The following is an 18,834-nucleotide window of genomic DNA, read 5'->3' as shown; positions in this document are numbered from 1 at the left end:
TGTGAAATCATTTTGTGGGTAGCAGATCCAAACGCAGATAATCCATCTTACGAATTAGAAGACAAGAACGCAAATCTGGAGCTTCTAAAATTGTATTTGGATTCAACTTTTTCCTTTCCTTGTTTGTATGAAACACGATCACGTACAAAAAAAATACTGAAAGTCTCCTTGGTCTCATAGGAATCTAGAGTAGATGTTAACAGTCAACCCAATCCTATAAATTTCTTTACACCTCCAATTAAGGTGTAATATTGTTAACGTTTTTCTCTAAAACCTTCTGATTCTCTGTTAGTTGCCTGCTTTCCTGCCGTCTCACCAAGCCATGGCGACCTTCTTTTCTGCCCCTGTACGAGTAGTTTCTTTGTTGCTCATCTTTCTTCACGTCGAAGCCAGCAACAATGGTGGCTTCAATGTCCAACTTATCCACCGTTACTTCCCTGCCTCTCCATTCTACAACCATGCTCAGAGCCCTTCACAACGCCTCAATTATAAGCATTCCATCAACCATTCTTCTGCTCCTTTGGTGAACAAAACCATTCGTTCTATGGTAATTCCAAACAAGTTCGAGTATCTGCTGAAACTCTCTATCGGCACTCCTCCGGTGGAGTTTTTTGCCGTCGCCGACACTGGAAGCGATCTGACATGGATTCAGTGCAAACCTTGCAAGAGTTGTTTCAAACAAATTGCACCCATCTACGACCCCAATAAATCTTCATCCTACGGAGATTTATCTTGTCAGTCCGAAGCTTGTCAGGCTGTAGATCCATCCTTCTGCGATGCTGATCGCAGATGCCAATATTCCTATATCTATGAAGACGGTTCTTTCAGCAATGGAGTTCTAGCCTTAGAGACCCTTACATTGCAATCCTCTGGCGCCCAGAATATCTCCATACCCAAGTTTGTGTTTGGTTGTGGGCACAATAACAGTGGGTTCGACGGTCATGACACAGGACTGGTTGGATTAGGACTAGGAACTGGGCCCTATTCATTCATATCCCAGTTAAATCCATTGATCAAGGGCAAGTTCTCCTACTGCTTGGTTCCAGTACAGGAAGGAAAATTGAGCAGCTTCATGAAATTCGGTTCGGACGCCATTGTTAAGTACAGTAATACTGTTTCAACACCATTGATGTCACCGGCGATGTCCTATTACGTTCAGCTAAATGGGATCAGCGTTCAAAATCAAATGCTTAAGGTGGTGACGAACGGTGTTGATCCGACTGCCGGAAACATTATTATTGATACGGGCACTACGTACACCTTCATAAATCGCCAAACATACCAACAATTGATTGCAGTGTTAACGAAGGTGATCGGTCTTCCGGTTGTGCAAGATTCAGGAGAATCAGAACTGTGTTACAAGACTGAAACACTGGACGGCCTTCCTGCAATAACCTTTCACTTCTTGAATGCGGATTTGGTGCTCCCCCCACTTAATACCTTCGCTAAACGTCCGGGGGGTCCTGTTTGCCTGACAATATTGCCTGATGATGAAGAGCAAATTTTTGGTTGTCTAGCACAGCAGAACTTCAACATTGCATACGACCTTGAAGAAAAGATGGTATTCTTTGCTCCTTCTACATGCGGTGCTCCTAGGGTTCTATTTGCATTCTCATTCTATCTCGTGCTTTCTCTTGTATTATTCCTCATGTATACTAATTAGGGTTTTGGCCCCTCTAATCTTATTAGAATTTCTTAGGGATGGCATTTTTTACCTTACCACTCTAGTGGGTGATCACCCCTATTAAGCAGTTTTTTTTTTTTTTTTTCTTGAAAAACGGATATTGGGGTCATGGCAGGTTTTAGGATTTTTAGGATTTTACAATGATATGGGAATGAGTAGACTATTGTATCAAGCTAAGCCCAACTCTCCCACGTTGGAAGGCACATGAACTTATGTATTGGTGTTGAATTTAATAATATTTTGAATTTCATGTGAAGGATAATTGATGGTGTATGCACTTATATACATGTCCTAGTTATGTTTGGAAATTTTGATGTTTGTTCATATTATTTTATTTGTTTGTTAAGTGTGTATATCAAGAAATAATAGAAAATTAGATATGGATTTTGGACTCAATTGGCCTCATCCTCAAATGCCTAAAGGATAGGGTTGGAGAGGGTTTTGTGTTTTCATGTATCAAGGATTTTGACTCTAAAAACCCAACCAACTAACATTTTGGATAAAGTACAGGTTGGGAGGGAGCTGGGTGGGTTTTAAATCTACAAAACCCTCCCCAAAACTGCCCCATTGTCATCAATTTCTGTTTAAGCATCCAAGTGCGTTTTATTATAACTTTTATTTTTTAATTTTCCCAACATTGTTTCCTATATGATTTTTTTTTCTTAGTAAAAGGATCCACTAAAAACATCACAGATACATTTGAGTCCCCTTTTTACAATTTTCCAAAAAGCATGTAGCTAAGTACGTAGGGGAGTAAGTACTATTTACATAAGTGTTTTTAAGCCTAGCTCTCTTTGCAAGTTCATGAGCTCGCTTAACTATTTTCCTGTTTACATACATCACTTTCATATTTTCAAAAAGTAAAAGTAATTCAAATATATGATCATAGAATGCTTGCAACTCCCAAGTGATGTTTTTTTCGGCTCCTTCTAGCTTCAAAAGAACTTTTGTTACATCTGATAGAAAAAAATCTGCTTTGAAACCCATACAAAAAAACTTATGTAAACTTCTTACTATTTCCCAGAGCTCAGCTGCTGCTGATGATATTTTCATCCACGATTATTCTTCTACAATGAGAAGAGGAGAACTGTGTGAGAACATAAAGAGTCCAGTGGATGCATTTTGTGTGAAGGTGCTCCATGAACCATCCACTAGGATGATTGGAAGATCTAAGTGAAGAACCTATTGCAAGTCCCAATCTGTATGCAGTTGAATTGAATGTGATTTTTGAAGCTCAATGTCTTTAATGGTGCAGTAGTTACCCACCCTACGCAGGATCTGTATAGGATCTGGTTTCCCATTATTAAAGTTTTGATCATTTCTCACATCCCATATACTTCTGAAGATTGCACAGGCTTTTGCAAGATAAGTGTACTTTAAGGCTTTGTTATGTATATGATTATTGTGATGCCACCACCATTCTATCAGATCCTCTTGACCAAAGTTCAGAAAGGCCTCCGACATGGGTCCAACTTAGGCCTGCATCCAAACAACCCTTGAAAGAGGGCATTCCAAGAAGAGGTGTTCCTGGGTTTTTGGAGATGCCTTACAGAAAGTACACCAAGTATCTTCTCTTCTTCTGCAGATCCATATTTCTTTTTTTTGTTCAAACAATTTTATGAATGTACTTCCACAAAAATCTATCTATAAGAGCATAGACTCATCCAGATTCTAGACCATCTCACTATACTTGTCTGAATTTGAAGTGTGGTTACTAAGAGAGAATGATTAGCCGAATTCATAGAGAATTCTCCATTCTTCGAGTCTTTCTAGAGAAGACTGTCAGGTTGCTATTGAGTCCTTAGGGGGATGGTAAGGATTGCTTCCACACTTCTATCATCAAAAGAGTTAAAAAGGAGATAAAAAATCCAGGTTAAATTTTCTGTGATTAACTCACAGACTTTTAGATGTAGTGGTTCTAAGCTCTCAACTTTTCTTGTTGGGACATTATTCTCTTATTGAGGGACCTAGGGATCTAGGAATGCTGAGATAGATCTCCCATCTCCAAGCTTCCAGAAAAAAATGAGATTCCAACTCATCTTTTAATTTGATAATACTCTTCCACCATCCCGAGTATGAGGCTTTAGCTTTCAAGTTGAAGAAACATTTTTCTTTGACATATTTTGCAAGTTGAAGAAACATTTTTCTTTGACATATTTTGCTTCTAGTTGCTGGGCCCAAAGACTGTCCCTGAGATTTAGTAGTCTCTAGATTGACTTCAATAGTAGAGCTTTATTTGTTAAAGAGAATCTCCTTATCCCTAGCCTTCCTAGGGTTTTGGGGGAGTAGATTGTAATCCACTTTATGTTGTAGTTTGCAACTGTTTTGGATCTTCCTGACCACCAATTTTTTTTTTTTTTTGCGGTCTATCCATTTTCTTGCATAAGCCCATGGGAAAGTAATTTGTTTGCATAGTGTACAAAGGGATACTTTGGGTGACTACTTTGATGAGAGTGGATCGGCCAGCTTGGGAAAGGGTTTTTGCTTGCCAGAGTACTATCTTTTGGGTGATTCTTTTGGCAAGATGTTTGTGAGTGTTCCTGTTTCCACCTTCTCCTTCTATAAACCAAGTCCCAAGATATTTGGAGTTGTAACTTACTATTTTCATCTTTATTAATCTGCTCAACAACTTGAGGGTGGCTTTGATGTAATGAAAAGATTCAGGGTCAACTTTGCAAAATATGAAGCAACCATTTGCAAATAAAAGATGAGTGATGTGCTCTGAGTTTCTTGCAAGTTTGATTCCTTAGAGTTTTGAGAGACTTTCTTCTCTACGCAGCAGGGCTGAGAGGGTTTTTATACCAATAATGAAAAGGTAGGGAGAGAGGGGGTCTCCTTGTCTTAAACCTTTTTTGGTGGTAAACAACTCATAGGAAGACCCGTTGAGCTTTATTGAGAAGGATTTGGTAGAAATGCATTGCCAGGTTAGTTCACACCATGCTGTTGGAAAGCCCATATTTGTCATAGTTTCTATAAGGAACCTCCAACCCATTCTATCAAAAGCTTTGGCCATATCAATTTTCAGAGCTGCCCATTTTCCTTTTCCCCTATGAGTTTTCAGCTTGTAAATGATTTTTTTGGCAAGAATGATGTTATCTGTAATGCTTCTGCCTTTGATAAAAGCTGCCTGATTTTGTTGGACTAGAGCTGGGAGCATGAGTTTTATTTTATTGGCTAGGATTTGCTAGGATTTTGTAAAGTACATTGCTTAAGCTGATTGGTCTAATGTGTTTTGCTTTTTCTGCACCTCTCTGTTTTGGTATGAAGGCAAGATTGGTATGGTTCACTTGTTTTAGCAGTTTTTTGGAGTGAAAGAATTTTTGGATCATATTTGTAATATCTACCCCTACCAGATTCTAGGAGTGCTGGAAAAGAAAAGTTGTGTAGCCATCCAGGCCTAGGGCTTTGTGAGGGTTCATTTGGAATAAGGCTTGCTGAAATTCTTTATTTATTTATTTAATTTTTTTTTTGGGGGGGGGGGTTAGAAGATGTTGACTCTCTTCAGCAGAAATTTGGTTGAAATGGAGCCCTTCTAAGAGGGTTGGGTCAAAATTTTCTTCAAGCCCTAAACTATTTAGGAAATGGCTTTTAAGGAGGTTTGCTATGGCATTTGGATAAGTGGCCCAACTGTCTTGGTTTTCTTTTAGACATTCAATTGCATACCATCTCCTTCCTAATTTTGTTTGATGGTGAAAGAATTTTGTATTTCTATTCCCTTCTGAGAGCCAAAGTTCTCTAGATTTTAGCCTCCATAATTGCTCCTCAACAAGGAGCCATTTGTTATACTTGGCTTCTAAATATGCTAGCTTGCTGGTTTCTTCTTGATTTGATTGAGCTAGCAAAATTTCTTTCTCCAGTTCTACTAGATTTTTGCTTATATCACATAGGTGGTCTTATTTCAGGCTTTGAGACGGTTCTTTAGGGATTTAAGCCTAGTTGTAATTGAGTGGGCTCTAGAGCCATCAACTGCTTGGTTCCAATTTTCTGCTACCATTTTGTCACAGTCCTTATGATGAACCCACATTGGTAAGAAATTGAACTGTTTTTTCCCTTTTGATGGGTCGGGCTTGGTATTGAGTAGAATTGGGGAGTGATCAGAGTTTATAGCTGACAAAGTTGATAATTTGGTTTATGGGAACCAAGTTAGCCATTCCACATTGGCAAAGCCTCTATCTAGTCTTTCCTTCACCCCTTTTCTTCCTTGTTGTTTATTTGTCCAAGAAAAGTAGGGTCCTGAGTATCCTAGGTCTGAGAGAGCAAAATGGTCAATCAGGTTTCTGAGGTGCTGAGAGGTTCTAATTTTGTTACTGGGTCCAGCATAGTCCTCTAAATAGACCATGCCATTTAGATCATCTAAGAGTAGCCAAGGAGTCCTTTTTAGGTATGATTTTGAAGTTCTAAGGTATTCCCAAAAAGCAGCTCTATCCCTATAACCAGGATTACCATAGAGGAGGAGTATGTTCCAAGGGACAACTGAAGTACTACCAATCCCAGTTAACTCTATAAACCTCTGTGAGCTGTCAACTACTGTAATATTTAGGTTGTCCTTCCAAGCACATAGTAATCCCCCACTCAGGCCCACTGATCCTACAGTTTTATAATTATAGTATCCTAGGGATTTCGAGTACTTCATGACCTCTTCATCTGACATCTTTGTCTCAACAAGAAATAGGATATCAGGATTTTGAGACTTGCACCATCTCTTAATAGTTCTTTGTAATTCCTTGCGTTTCCCTCCCCTTACATTCCAAGCCAAGATTTTCATATTGTTTAGCACTAAGTTGAAATTATAAGGCAAGTGAAGTAAATCCAGGTCCTCTAGGTTGGGAAGGTGAGTGGCTTCTCCGATTTGTGTTCTACGCACAACCATTCCCCTGGTTCATCCAGTTTTCTCTCTTCCAACTCTAGAAGGATGTCATGTAGTAGTGTTGCTTTGGGAAGAAGGTTAGATTTTTTCTAGTTATGACCTACTAACTCATAGTAGATACACAATTTTGTGAGGTTTTCAAAAGCAAACCTGACCCAAACTGGGCTATTGTTATTGTTAAGAAAGAAGCCCTTTGGTAATGATTTTCAAAGGTCGATTTCTACATGCAGTATTACCATGCATCATCGAGTAGGCTTCCTAGGTTCCATCTCTGCATTGTCCTCTAGAACTCTCTGAGGTGCAGAGGCAAAAAGGTTGCAATGGTGGTCGGATATGTTGTTCCTAGGAATGTTGTGCATTTGAAGCCATATTTTTTGGAATCACAACTTAATCTTCTCTCCTACGGTGCCATCTTGCCAGGCCACTACTAGCATCTAACTCCCCCGAATGAACCACGAGCCTCCATTTAAAACTTTCAAAAGGTCTTCTTCCTATTCGAAAATGAACACTCAGCCACCGCTATCGTTATGACCAATTCAATTGGGTACATCGGATTCATGCATTTTTAATAAATGCTTGGACATTCTCCATAGAACTTTAATGCAAGGAAATATTCTTCCTCTTAAGGTCTTATTAACTACCTCTGTCGCTTCTTGTACCGGCTCCACATTGATTTCTAAGTGGGAACTGATAATGGATGCATACTTTTCCAGCTCCTTACCCAGATCTGCAATCTACTAGGTCATGACAGGTGAGCTTTGCTTCTCCATTATTTTATCCAAGTCATGGGAGTCTTCAGCCATTCTGGAAAAGGACTTGTCTCAGACTTGCAGTAGCAAAAGGTTGCAAGGGTTAACGGGAGGACATCAGGGATAGGGGTGAAAACAACATTTAACTGCGTGGATTAAGGGAATGTGAGGGTTAAGAGAGGGATCAACAGATAGTGCGAAAACGAGAACTTGATAAGGACTAAGGTCCTTTCATTGCTTTTATTTTACTGCACGGATGATTGTTATATTTAGCAATTTACAAGTGGGTATGTGAAGGCTACTTGGACAAGATTTAGGGCCACCACCTAAAGCCCAACTCAAGTGTAACGTCCAAGCTTACCCAAGGTACTAATTTCTCAACCCAAGCAGAAATCAGATTTAGTTATACACCATTGACGTGGTATATAGATCACCGTTAGATTCCACGACATTTGAATAATTGTCATATTATGAGGTCAGGTGGCATTTATCAAAATTCATTGGATGCTATATTTGGTAAATAAGTGGTCTGAGAAATAAGTACTTATTGATAATTGACGATCCCTTTCTCAAACCATTTATACTTGTTTTAAGTACTTATTGGGATCCTCATGTTTAACAAACCATTTTCCAACAAGTAATTAATTTTGTAGAAATGGCATTTGTACCTACTTCATAAATCCATATAAATATTGGTTTTTGAATATTATATTGTTTATTTCCAATGAACTTACTACATCACTCCTTTGAGTGACACATGGGTCCATATGTAATGCATGTGGAACTACACATGGGCCCACATAACACACATGTGGCATTATTACTATAACAATAATAATAATACCAACAACAATAACAAAAGTTCATCTATAATAATAATAAGAATAATAAGTCTAAAATGTTTGGGACTATGCATAATCCCTGTTTTATTAGTTAGTGGTTCTTGTCTAATTAAAAAAACTTATGTACATTATATAAAATTGTATCCAATTGCAAAACCCTCCCTGTGAAAACTTGACTAAGTTCAAATATGCTCAAAACACCACTGTGTAATGCTATAATGCGAAAGTCCTGAAACCAGGGTAAAAATAATGCTATTTACTAGTCTTTTATGTTATAAGGAATACAAAAACTATATAGAGAATAAATTTGCAGCGTGCCATTAAATGTGATGAGCAAAAACACATGCCGTTAGAAGGGGGACCAACGTTGGACTCATCATATCTGACGAGAGAAGAGCATGAACCACGAGTCCACCAAGGATTTATTCGTTTTTCGGGAAGTTATTTGAATAAATGTCATTACCTAAGTAAGTATTTCTTGGAAAATATTTATCTATGTAAGTGTATTTATGTATATTCTTTTTTATTTTTTAGGTAAATAAGAAAATAACTATTTTAATCATAAAAAATATATTATTAAAAGGGAAAATTTTGTATCATTCAAGTGTTGTCAATTTCCCCCAGGCGAGAAGTTATTTATTCACCTAAGAGATGAGTATCACTTACCAAAGAAAATAATTTTTCTATGGATTCCACATAAATCTGAGAAAAGAATATGGCTATCTTGGTTTTCTCCGCTCAAAATCCAAAAAAAGACTGGCCCCCAAATAATGCTCCAATCCAATAGATCCCAGAACCATCATTGAATCGGAGTTCAAAATGCAGAACAGGGCATAATAAACCAAAGAGTTTGATGGAGTAGAAAGAAAACAGTCGAATAACAAGTTATTAGACGTGGAAAACTAACGATCCCTGGTTTAGTAGACTGCATTGAACAACATAGCTGAAGTTCTTGGGTCGTTTCTTCGTTCACCGGTCACCCTCCCTATTTCAGCCTGTCACTGCAAGAGGACCCTATGTGAATTGGAGAAGGCGATAGAGTTTTCTCCATTTGTAAGGGTGCACTTAAAATTTAAGCGATTAAAATAAGCAGCCCAAAGGTTGTTTATTTTTTTAAGTACTTATGTTTGAAATACGCACTTATTTGTGGCTTTTTTTTTACTAAATAGGAATAAGTGCTTATTGTGGTCCTACCACTTACTGTGATACGAAACAAGGGCTTATTTTACCATGTGAAATGCTACTCATAGATTTTCTACCATTCCAATTATATACATGAGATATGTGACTGGTAAAAACTTGGTTAACTGTAGGGGTGTCAACGGTATTCAAAAATTGAATTCGGATAATTTGAATATTTAATCAGTCGAATTCAGATATCTTATTCTTACTGAATAGTTAATCATATTTGAATTTGGATATGACCTGATTCGATTCGATAAATATCCAAGTTCAACCGATTATTTAATTCTTATATAAAATATATAAAATATTTTATATAATTTATATATAATAATTAAGTTATATAAATAATTTATATATTTATATACTTTATATCAATAAAATATTTATTTTATATATTTATTAATTATCTAAAATAAATAATTAATCGAATTTGAATCGAATCAAATATTCTAATATTCAATCGAATTTGAATTCAGATATTAATTTTCAATATCCATTAGATATCAAATTTTCTAATTGGATTCGAATTCGATTATTGCCTAATCCGATATTAATTTCAATATCTATCCCATATCGGATCGAATTCGGATGTCTAACTCAACTGTTAGATGGATTGATTTGGATGGGCATGGAATAATGCATATCTCCAAAATACCCATCCAACAATAGATAACCTCATAACCTGAGATTTGTCAAACATCTATGGTAATATTCGGTAAAAGTTTAGATATGAAACTTATTTTGCATGGGATTGAATTGGATTTCAAACCAATAAATATTTGAATTTTGAACCAATTATAACAATAATGTAAACATACCAAATGACCTAAACATACTTTATTTTTTCTCTAATATAATATATTATTTCTTTATGTTATAAAGTATATAATGGTAATCAATTAGATCTGATTTAGATTTGTATATTTGAATTAAATGATCGAATTCAAATATTTAATTGAATCCAAATTTGGTTAATCTTTGGTACTTGAATATTGGTAAAGTCTTATTTGTAAATACTAGGGTTGTGCATGGATCGATTTAGTTTGGTTTCATGGCAGAACCTCAAATCTACCTTGTAAGAATTGCTTTCAGGTTTTTGGAATCGGAATCTAGCTTGTAAAGGTCTGTTGTAGAGTTGGTTCTGGCCTTAGAGGTTCCAGGTTTTATCTGTGGAACCTGTTCTTTTTTTACTCTCCCCCTCCTAAAGAAAGAAACATTTTCTTTAAAAGCTTGATTCCCAATTATGATAATGTATAGTTTAAATCATAATTATATTATCTTTATTGGTTAAATTGAGTAATTTAATATATAGATTATCATAATATATTAATATATGGTTCAAAATTTGTCATTATAATTTAAATTTTATAAATATTACCTTTTATATTATTTATCATACACATTCAAATATTTAATTAAAAATGAATGCCCAAATCACTGAAGTAACTCAATGATCAAATGAGATTATGATTTTTGTAATCAAAAGTGTTTAAATTCAAATCTTTACATCCTTAAAAGTATTTTGAGATTTATTTCAAGAAAAGTTTGATTCCAATGCTATTTCCACCATGGCCAATTAAAGCTAGTATAAGGTAAACCTTTAAACCCTAGAATAGACTTGATTGAGGGTCGACTTCAAGAATTTGGAATCAGACTCAATTGTAAAACAGGTTGGATAGAATTGATTCAAGGCAGTTCGAAATCAGTTTTATTCGGTTTCGAATAAAGCCTACATATTTGTTCACCCCTAGAAAACTACTATTTGATTAAGTTTACTTTAATTGACTTTAAAAATTAACTTACTTTAATTAATTAGGGCCTATTAGAGATGTGACTATGGAAAAGTTTTTCTTTGCTAAGCGGTAGAGATTTTTCTCCAATGGAGCAAAAACGTCTCAGAGGTTTAAATGGTATTGCAGTAGGTGTGAATTCATGTTATGTGTCTCAACCAACACCAACACCAACACCGATCATGTGTGTACTACTATACATATATCCATGGTTGTATTCCACTTTTGGTCTCAACTCTCTCTTACGAGTTACCACCTTTCACCTTTTTGGTGGTCAAGTTATTGTGAGCTTATATATTCTATCCACAAAGGATCCTACTCATACCTACCTACAGGCTACAGTCAGAGTATACTTCAACTATTTTTGCTAACATGGTATAATCTGACCCCTTGGATCTATAAGGTCGAATCGGTGACACACGACTAGGAAGAAAAAATGATTTGTCCTCTGGGTCGACTTGTAGACCATTTCTTAAATTTGAAAGGTTCATATGTTCAACGTCTGAAGTTGAGGACCACAGAAATACAAACATTAACTAATAGTTTTTGTCATCCAAAACTGAGAGTGAAGTGTACTCCACCTCTATTTTGTACGTGTCTAAAACCGAGAGAGACAATTCATCACAATATTTATTGAGTGATTGGTTTCCTAATCTAGAGAGAGATCACAATTCATCAAGATATTTCTGGGAATTTGCTTGTTCAAAGCTAATAATTATACCTTCTGGGCAATAATATAATTTTGGCTCATATTATATAAATTTCCACTAGTGGATTTGTTCTCAAGGAATAACGTGAAGGAAAAGAAAATTTCAGTCACAATGACGGGGAATTGGGGAAATATGCATTCGGTAGTTTCAGGGAATTAGCCCATTTCAAGTTATAAAATCAATAGAAGAAACAAATCTCCAATTTCAACTTATAGCGGTTGTGTTCACGGATGGGTTTCAGTCGGTCAAGCCTCCAATTTCGATATGTAATTTGTCAAACTTTATATTTCATCATTTGCGAATAGCCTCTTATAAATGTGAGATATCTTGTCAAAAAGGACTCTGGGAAGTGGGAGCAATGGCGATGAATCGACGGCGATTAATCAGCTGCTTATCGGAAGAGGCCTGGAACAATTTCGTTATAAAGTCCGAAAAACCGGTATTCCCGAACTGTCTTCACTTTCTATCAATTTGTTGTTAGTTGTTGTTAGTTAATAGGAGCTGCGGCTACATATATAGCAGCGATTAGTTCATCCTTATATATCCATGCCTCCAAAAACCCTGGTGTTACCGCTATTCATGGTTTTAAAATCAATGTTTTGAAGGACTAAGGTGCCGTTTGATAAGTTTATCTTGAAAGATCTGAAAGCCAAAAGACATAGTGGGCTTTGACATAAAAATCTTGATAGTCCATAGACTATTTGGTTGGAGGCGTCTTCCGTACAAAGATGAGAAATTTCATTTCTACTTTCTTGAAATAAGCTTGAATCAAGCTTTTTGTGTCTTTTTGGAAGTTAGGTTTTTCCCTAAACAAATGAGAAAAGATGAAAATACGAGCTACGGAGCTTTTAAACAACCAACAGCCTGAGTAGAAAGATGCTCCAAAGAGGCTTAACTTGTTCACAAGTTATTGGCTAAAAACCTAACACATAAATAATCAATTTTGAACAATGATGAGGAACATATGTGGTCTAGGGTTGTTAATGGATTGGACCACATCCAAACCAAAATCAATGATTTTGACAGATTGGATGAACTAACAAGACAAAATGTTTTAAAAAATGACCCGGAAACGAAATCATTCTGTCCATCAATTTCTGGGTTGATGGTCTGACCATCCAATTCGAATCACGGCTCATTCTAATAACAAAATTAAAAAATTAAAAAAACAATTAAAAAATAAAAACGGTCAAAAACCATTGAACGGGTTAATGGGTTGACGGTTCGACTGCTCGGGTCAACGGTTTGTTGACTTTTTCAATGGTTTTTGACCAAATACAGGATTTGGGATAAAACGGAACCGGCTGCCTGGACGGTTTCCGACTGTTCGAGTCAACAACAGTTTGAAAACGTTAGACATATTGAATTGGATTAATCCAGAATCAATGATTCAAAATATTTATTGGATTAGATTGAACCTGGTCCATTAGCAATGGATTTATATTGAAATAGATTAGATTGACCCAATATTTGATCCATTGATAAAAGATAAGAATATAGGTGCCAATAAACCATCAGGTTAGAAATAATCTAAATTAAAACAAATTGAAAAATCCAAACATTAAATTAGACGGATCTAAAATAGTACAAAATATTCATTATATTATATTAGACTCACATTGTACTAGATCGGATTGGATCAAACACATTCAAATTTACACCCCTAAATTATTGAGGTCTCCCATGCACGATGCATCCTATATCTATAGAAAGAAATCAAAAGATTTCTAATTTTCATTGTGGCTGGCTTTTTCCTGATGGGTAATTAATTGGTACAGGTGATTGCCTTTTTCACTGCTTCATGGTTCGCACCGGCACGCGATTTTTTACCGACTGTTTTAGATCAGGCCAAGAAAAGACCCAATGTATTGTTTCTCAAAGTGGACGTTGATGCCTTGAAGGTGATACACTATCATTTTATTTTATTTGAAGTCTGAAAAATATAAGATAAAATCTATCTTTTCTCAACACTTTATCTCTATGTTCATAAAATTCAAAAAGAAAAAAATTAAGGCCGCAACTAAGATATATCATATATTGCTCTTAGTTTTGTTCTTTTAAAAGTGTTAAAGCTTTATTGTCTTTAAATAATTTAACCTATACATTAGTTTAAGTTATTTAAAACCCAACTTTAATATACTTCTTTGTTTCTTTCTTTTGAATTCATTATATTTCATATTATGGAATTAGTTCGTTTGGGGATTCAGAGTACAGCCTATTGTTTTATTAGAGATTATGATGTGTGTTTGACAAATTAGTGTATCATTTGTTGTTTTTTCTTGGTAGTAATATCAACATTGGGAACATCTCTGAAACCTTAAATCTCTAAGGCTGTGTTTGGTTTCAAGCCAAACACAGCCTAAAGGAGGAAATATAAAGATTTTTTTCTCTGATCCATGTTAGGCATAAAAGTTCTTTTCTACTGTATGGCTTAGGAATCATCTTGAACACACTTATATGTTAATTGGGTGGGGAGATCTTGATGAGTAATGACACTATATAATTATTTTTTAATCATTACTAAAACTTGTTATTTTCAGTCTGTTGCTTCACAGATGGAGGTCAAGATATATCCTACAATCGTGTTAATGGAAGATGGGAAGCAAAAGAAAAAGGTTGAGGGTCCGAATAAAGAAGGGTTGGTTAACATAATAACGGAATCCGGGAAGTCCACTTGTGTTCCACCAATCTTAACTCGACCCAAAAGAAATGGGTTGGGATCCGAATAAAAAAATATGATCATGGATCTCTACTCTCAATGTAACAGTGCATATACTATGAAATGAAAAAACAAAAAAAAAATAAAAATAAAAAGATCAAACACGCCAAATTTCCCGTTCAAAACTGAGTTCGTTTTATGGTGACAAATAAATTTCGACTCACGTCTTCGTCGATGGTTGCTAACCCGAGCTCGTTCATTACCAGGTTGTTTAATTAATTTGTTGTGCGCTCAAAGGTCTGCCTTGCTATCAGCCTACCATTAATAATAAAATATTTAAACTATCCATATGTTTTAATAAATTCATTAAGCTCCTCTTTGCTTTTCGATAAGTTATTTATTCGGACAAATGCAGTTATCTAGATAAGTTTTTCTTGAAAAATACTTATCTTGATAAATACATTTATCCATATTCTTTAGTTTCTCGTGTAAATAAGGTAATGGTCATTTTAATCATAAAAATACATTATTAAGAGGGGCATTTTTGTCCCATTCAAGTATTGGCAACTTCCCCTTAGGTGGAAAAGTTATTTACCCACATGGGAGATGGGTATCACTTAGGAGCGTTCTTTTTTCTGAATTTTGAGAGGGGGAAAGTTGGTCAATGGGATTTTGATTCCGATCGACCAAGAATCCCGTGTTCTTTTTTCATCTTTATGTGGGGACCAATGAAAGTTTATTTTCTTGGGTATCGCTTACCCTATTTCCTAAGTGTATAAATAACTTTCTCACCTTGGGAGAAAGTTGCCAACACTTGAATGGGGCAAAATTGCCCATTATAATAATGGATTTTTATGACTAAAATGGTCATTACATTATTTACGTGGGAAATAAAAGAACATGGGTAAGTAATTTACCGAAAAACGAACGGGGCCTTAAATAAACTTCCCTTCGTCCCCACATAAACCTGAAAAAGGAACATGAGATTCTTGGTCAATGGGAACCCCGTTGACCAATTGAGACTGAATCTGCCCCCCACAATGTCCCACAGCACATCTCCGCCATGTATTAGGATCATCTCCTGATGATGACATCATCATTCTGGATATTATCATTGGGAGATATTCCTAATATATGGGATAAATGTGCTATGAAACGTTGTGGGTGTGGGTGTTGGGGGGGGGGGCAGTCCAAAAAAAGAACACCCCCCTAAAACTTATCTTATGATTTGAAAAATCACTGAAATTATTTTTAGGTTTTTTGATAATTAACAAAATCCTTTCTTACCCTTTCGTGCATTGATACAATTTATGTGATGTCATGTGACTTATATTGTTTTTTAATTGTAAAATTATCCTTTCGATTTTGTCCATCACCATTTTTCAAAATTTTCAAAACAAAATCCAGTGGCAGTTCCTCTTCTTTTGCCTCCAAATCTTCATTTTAGTTCAAGATAGCAGTTAAAATTAATCTGCAATGCTTGAAACCACCAATAATCATCAGAATCAATAATGCTTCCTTAAAAGACATCAATGGTCCGGGTTCAGAGCTAATTACCTCCTGAATCTATCAATTCCTAGCCTGGAAACCAGAGAAATGTCTAGCGAATATATAGAGTTTATTTTGAGATTGCAAAATATTGTTATTGATTTCTTTTGGAGGACTACAGTAGCCCATCCCCCAACATGGTTCGGTTCTGTGTCGTTTTTTTAAAACATTGCTCTCTAATACTCCATCAATTCCCAAAATTAAAAAAATGAAAAGAATTTGACTTGAACGTATCCTAAAGTTTTTAAAAATTTTCGAACTCGTATGGGTGCTGGTCTCTCTCTCTTGAGGTCTCATGGGCCTACCAACTGGCTTAACAGATTTCTTCAATGTGGTGGGGACAATCTCTGATGGTAGATTGAGGTAAGTTCGGCGGAACCGTGGAACTCAATCCATTAATGGTGAGGTACTAGTAGTAGTGCATCTAAGCAAAGGTCTCATGCACAACTCCTTTGATTTAAAGCTGAGCATCAACCTGACTACTTGCAAATTTGACATATCGATTTCGGGTGCTTCATCCAATTAAAGCCTTTCAAGTCTAGCAATTCGTTTGTATGTCACGACTCTATATTGTTCATCAATTTTTTCTCTATTTTCAGAGCCGGGGCCTGATTCTTAGCCTGACCACCCAGGGTCCTCTTGGACTTCACATCTGACATTGATAACACATCTGTATGGAATAGGCATGGCTTCGCTGAAATTATAGAACAGAACCAGGTTAAAAACCACAAGGATCCAGCGACAAAACAACAGGGACGTGCCGTGAGAAGTTTGTGTCTGAGAAAGCTTCAACCTCACTGGTCTGAACACGTTGATGATGATGACGATGAGAACGGAAATTCATAAACAATACATGGAAAGCTTCAATGTGCATATAGCTTTCTGGTTTTGATCCATTTTTAACTCATTTAAGCATCTTTTATTGTTTTTTTTTTTTTTTTTTATATTTGCAATTTTTTCTATTACTTTTGTGCCTTTTATTTTACTCTGGAAATGGCCTAACTTTCTTATTCTTCTTGTACCTCGTATCTTTTCTTTTCTTTCTTGCTAGAAGGGAAAAATATAATTTTAAAATTCTAAATGAATTATTTTATTGATGAAGGGTATGTTTAAGTCTAGTGGGGTTAATCCATCTCAAAGAATCATAACCTAAAAGTTTAGGCTGTTAAGTAAGGTTGTTGAATAGATGTCCTCTAATATGAAGGCTCATTGAGTTTAAAGGATGGATAGCACAGATCCACCTGTACCTTGTGCTGAAAGTTAATTAATTATAATGGGAGTGACAAAAATGGAACATTAAAACCATTTGGTCAAAATGGCTTTGATACCATCTCAAAGAATCATTCAACCTAAAAACTTAAGTTGTTAAATGAGGTCATTGAATAGGTTCTATTCTCTAACAATCCACAAGGTATGTTTAAGTCTATTTAAAAACTCAGGGTACATCTAAGTCAATTTATGAAAATTAAAGGCATGTTTAAGTATTTTACCCTTATTATTCTTTAAAAGAATATGAAATAGACCCAACCTTCTTGATCCATTGTCCCAAACTCTACATCTTCTACACCTATCTAGAAGTGCAAGTCGGGTGGGTTGGGCTGGGTTTATGGTCAACCTGGGTCCGACCCTACAATTTGGGTTTAAGGCCTGAGCCTAGACTGAACTTGAGAACAAGCATGATTTTCCTAACCCGAGCCCGGTCCGCAATGTAATTTGATGCACTTGGGTTGGTTTTGGGCCCGGGCCAGGCTTGGGTTGGTCAATGAATATATATATATGTATATAGGTTCAGGTCGGGCCCAGGCTACCATCCAACTTTTTAGGCCCGAGCCCGGACTGAACTTGAGAACAAGCATGATTTTCCTAATCCGAGCCCGGCCCACAATGTAATTTGATGCACTTGGGTTGGATTTGGGCCCGGGCCAGGCTTGGGTTGGTCAATGAATATATATATATGTATATAGGTTCAGGTCGGGCCCAGGCTACCACCCAACTTTTTAGGCCCGAGCCCGGACTGAACTTGAGAACAAGCATGATTTTCCTAACCCGAGCCCGGCCCGCAATGTAATTTGATGCACTTGGGTTGGATTTGGGCCCGGGCCAGGCTTGGGTTGGTCAATGAATATATATATGTATATAGGTTCAGGTCGGGCCCAGGCTACCACCCAACTTTTTAGGCCCGAGCCCAGCCTGAGGACCGAAAATCCAAACCCAGCCCAAGTAAAATTTCGGACTGGGCAGGTTCGGGCTCGAGTTGGGCCCGCCTAAGTTGCACCCTTACTCCTATCTTATTTTCTTGTTTAACCCCCACCCCCCAATAAAAAAACAAAAAGAAAAATTTTGGCTCTGCCATTGGGTCACCACGCCATTAGTTGATTTATTTGTAGTTGAGACACAAAGTCTTCTTCTAAGTTATGAAGAGTCTGGAATGCCATCTCCAATCATCCACTATATTAGCAAATGTTTATTGTAAAGCTTCTAAGGATTGTAGATCTAACAATAACTCCAATAATGTCAATGGGTGTCTGCAACCATGACAACTATCAAGGTGGCAATAATTCTCTTTGGGTTTTTGGCTGATTTATTACATAGTTGTACACATGCACCCTTTTGACTTTGAAAGAGTAGCATTTTGTTTTCCCTCATGTTTACTTTGTGTTATATTAGAAAATTAAAAGGCTTCTTTACAGCTTTTTAGCAGGAATAACTTGTTTACACTACTCTTTAAAAGCATGATGTATGTATGTATATCCTTCATGCAAAAAAAAAAAAAAAAAAAAAAGAATTAGAAGTAGTGTTT

General features: G+C 36.2%; 1 protein-coding gene and 1 pseudogene across 1 annotated transcript; both read left to right on the top strand.

The window, feature by feature from the left end:
• The first annotated feature begins 322 nt into the window (after window positions 1–322).
• On the top strand, window positions 323–1,663 carry LOC148873667 (aspartic proteinase CDR1 pseudogene; annotated as a pseudogene).
• A 10,401-nt stretch (window positions 1,664–12,064) lies between these two features.
• Window positions 12,065–14,671, top strand: LOC148873666 (thioredoxin H1-like). The gene is made up of 3 exons (XM_088942101.1): window positions 12,065–12,266; window positions 13,606–13,728; window positions 14,368–14,671. Exons 1-3 carry the CDS (start codon window positions 12,186–12,188, stop codon window positions 14,554–14,556), a joined length of 393 nt encoding a protein of 130 aa, XP_088798227.1. The 5' UTR covers window positions 12,065–12,185; the 3' UTR covers window positions 14,557–14,671.
• The last annotated feature ends 4,163 nt before the right edge of the window (window positions 14,672–18,834 follow it).

Source organism: Nelumbo lutea, chromosome 1, assembly GCF_056320005.1.
Source record: "Nelumbo lutea isolate HS-2025 chromosome 1, American lotus-T2T, whole genome shotgun sequence".
Lineage (NCBI taxonomy): Eukaryota > Viridiplantae > Streptophyta > Magnoliopsida > Proteales > Nelumbonaceae > Nelumbo > Nelumbo lutea.
This window is presented reverse-complemented; position numbering and strand designations above follow the sequence as displayed.

Coding starts and splice junctions, on each gene's coding strand:
- LOC148873666 (XM_088942101.1), top strand. CDS start 12,186: ATGGCGATGAATCGACGGCGATTAATCAGCTGCTTATCGGAAGAGGCC. Junction 12,267..13,605: donor TTATAAAGTCCGAAAAACCG/GTATTCCCGAAC, acceptor TAATTGGTACAG/GTGATTGCCTTTTTCACTGC. Junction 13,729..14,367: donor TGGACGTTGATGCCTTGAAG/GTGATACACTAT, acceptor TGTTATTTTCAG/TCTGTTGCTTCACAGATGGA.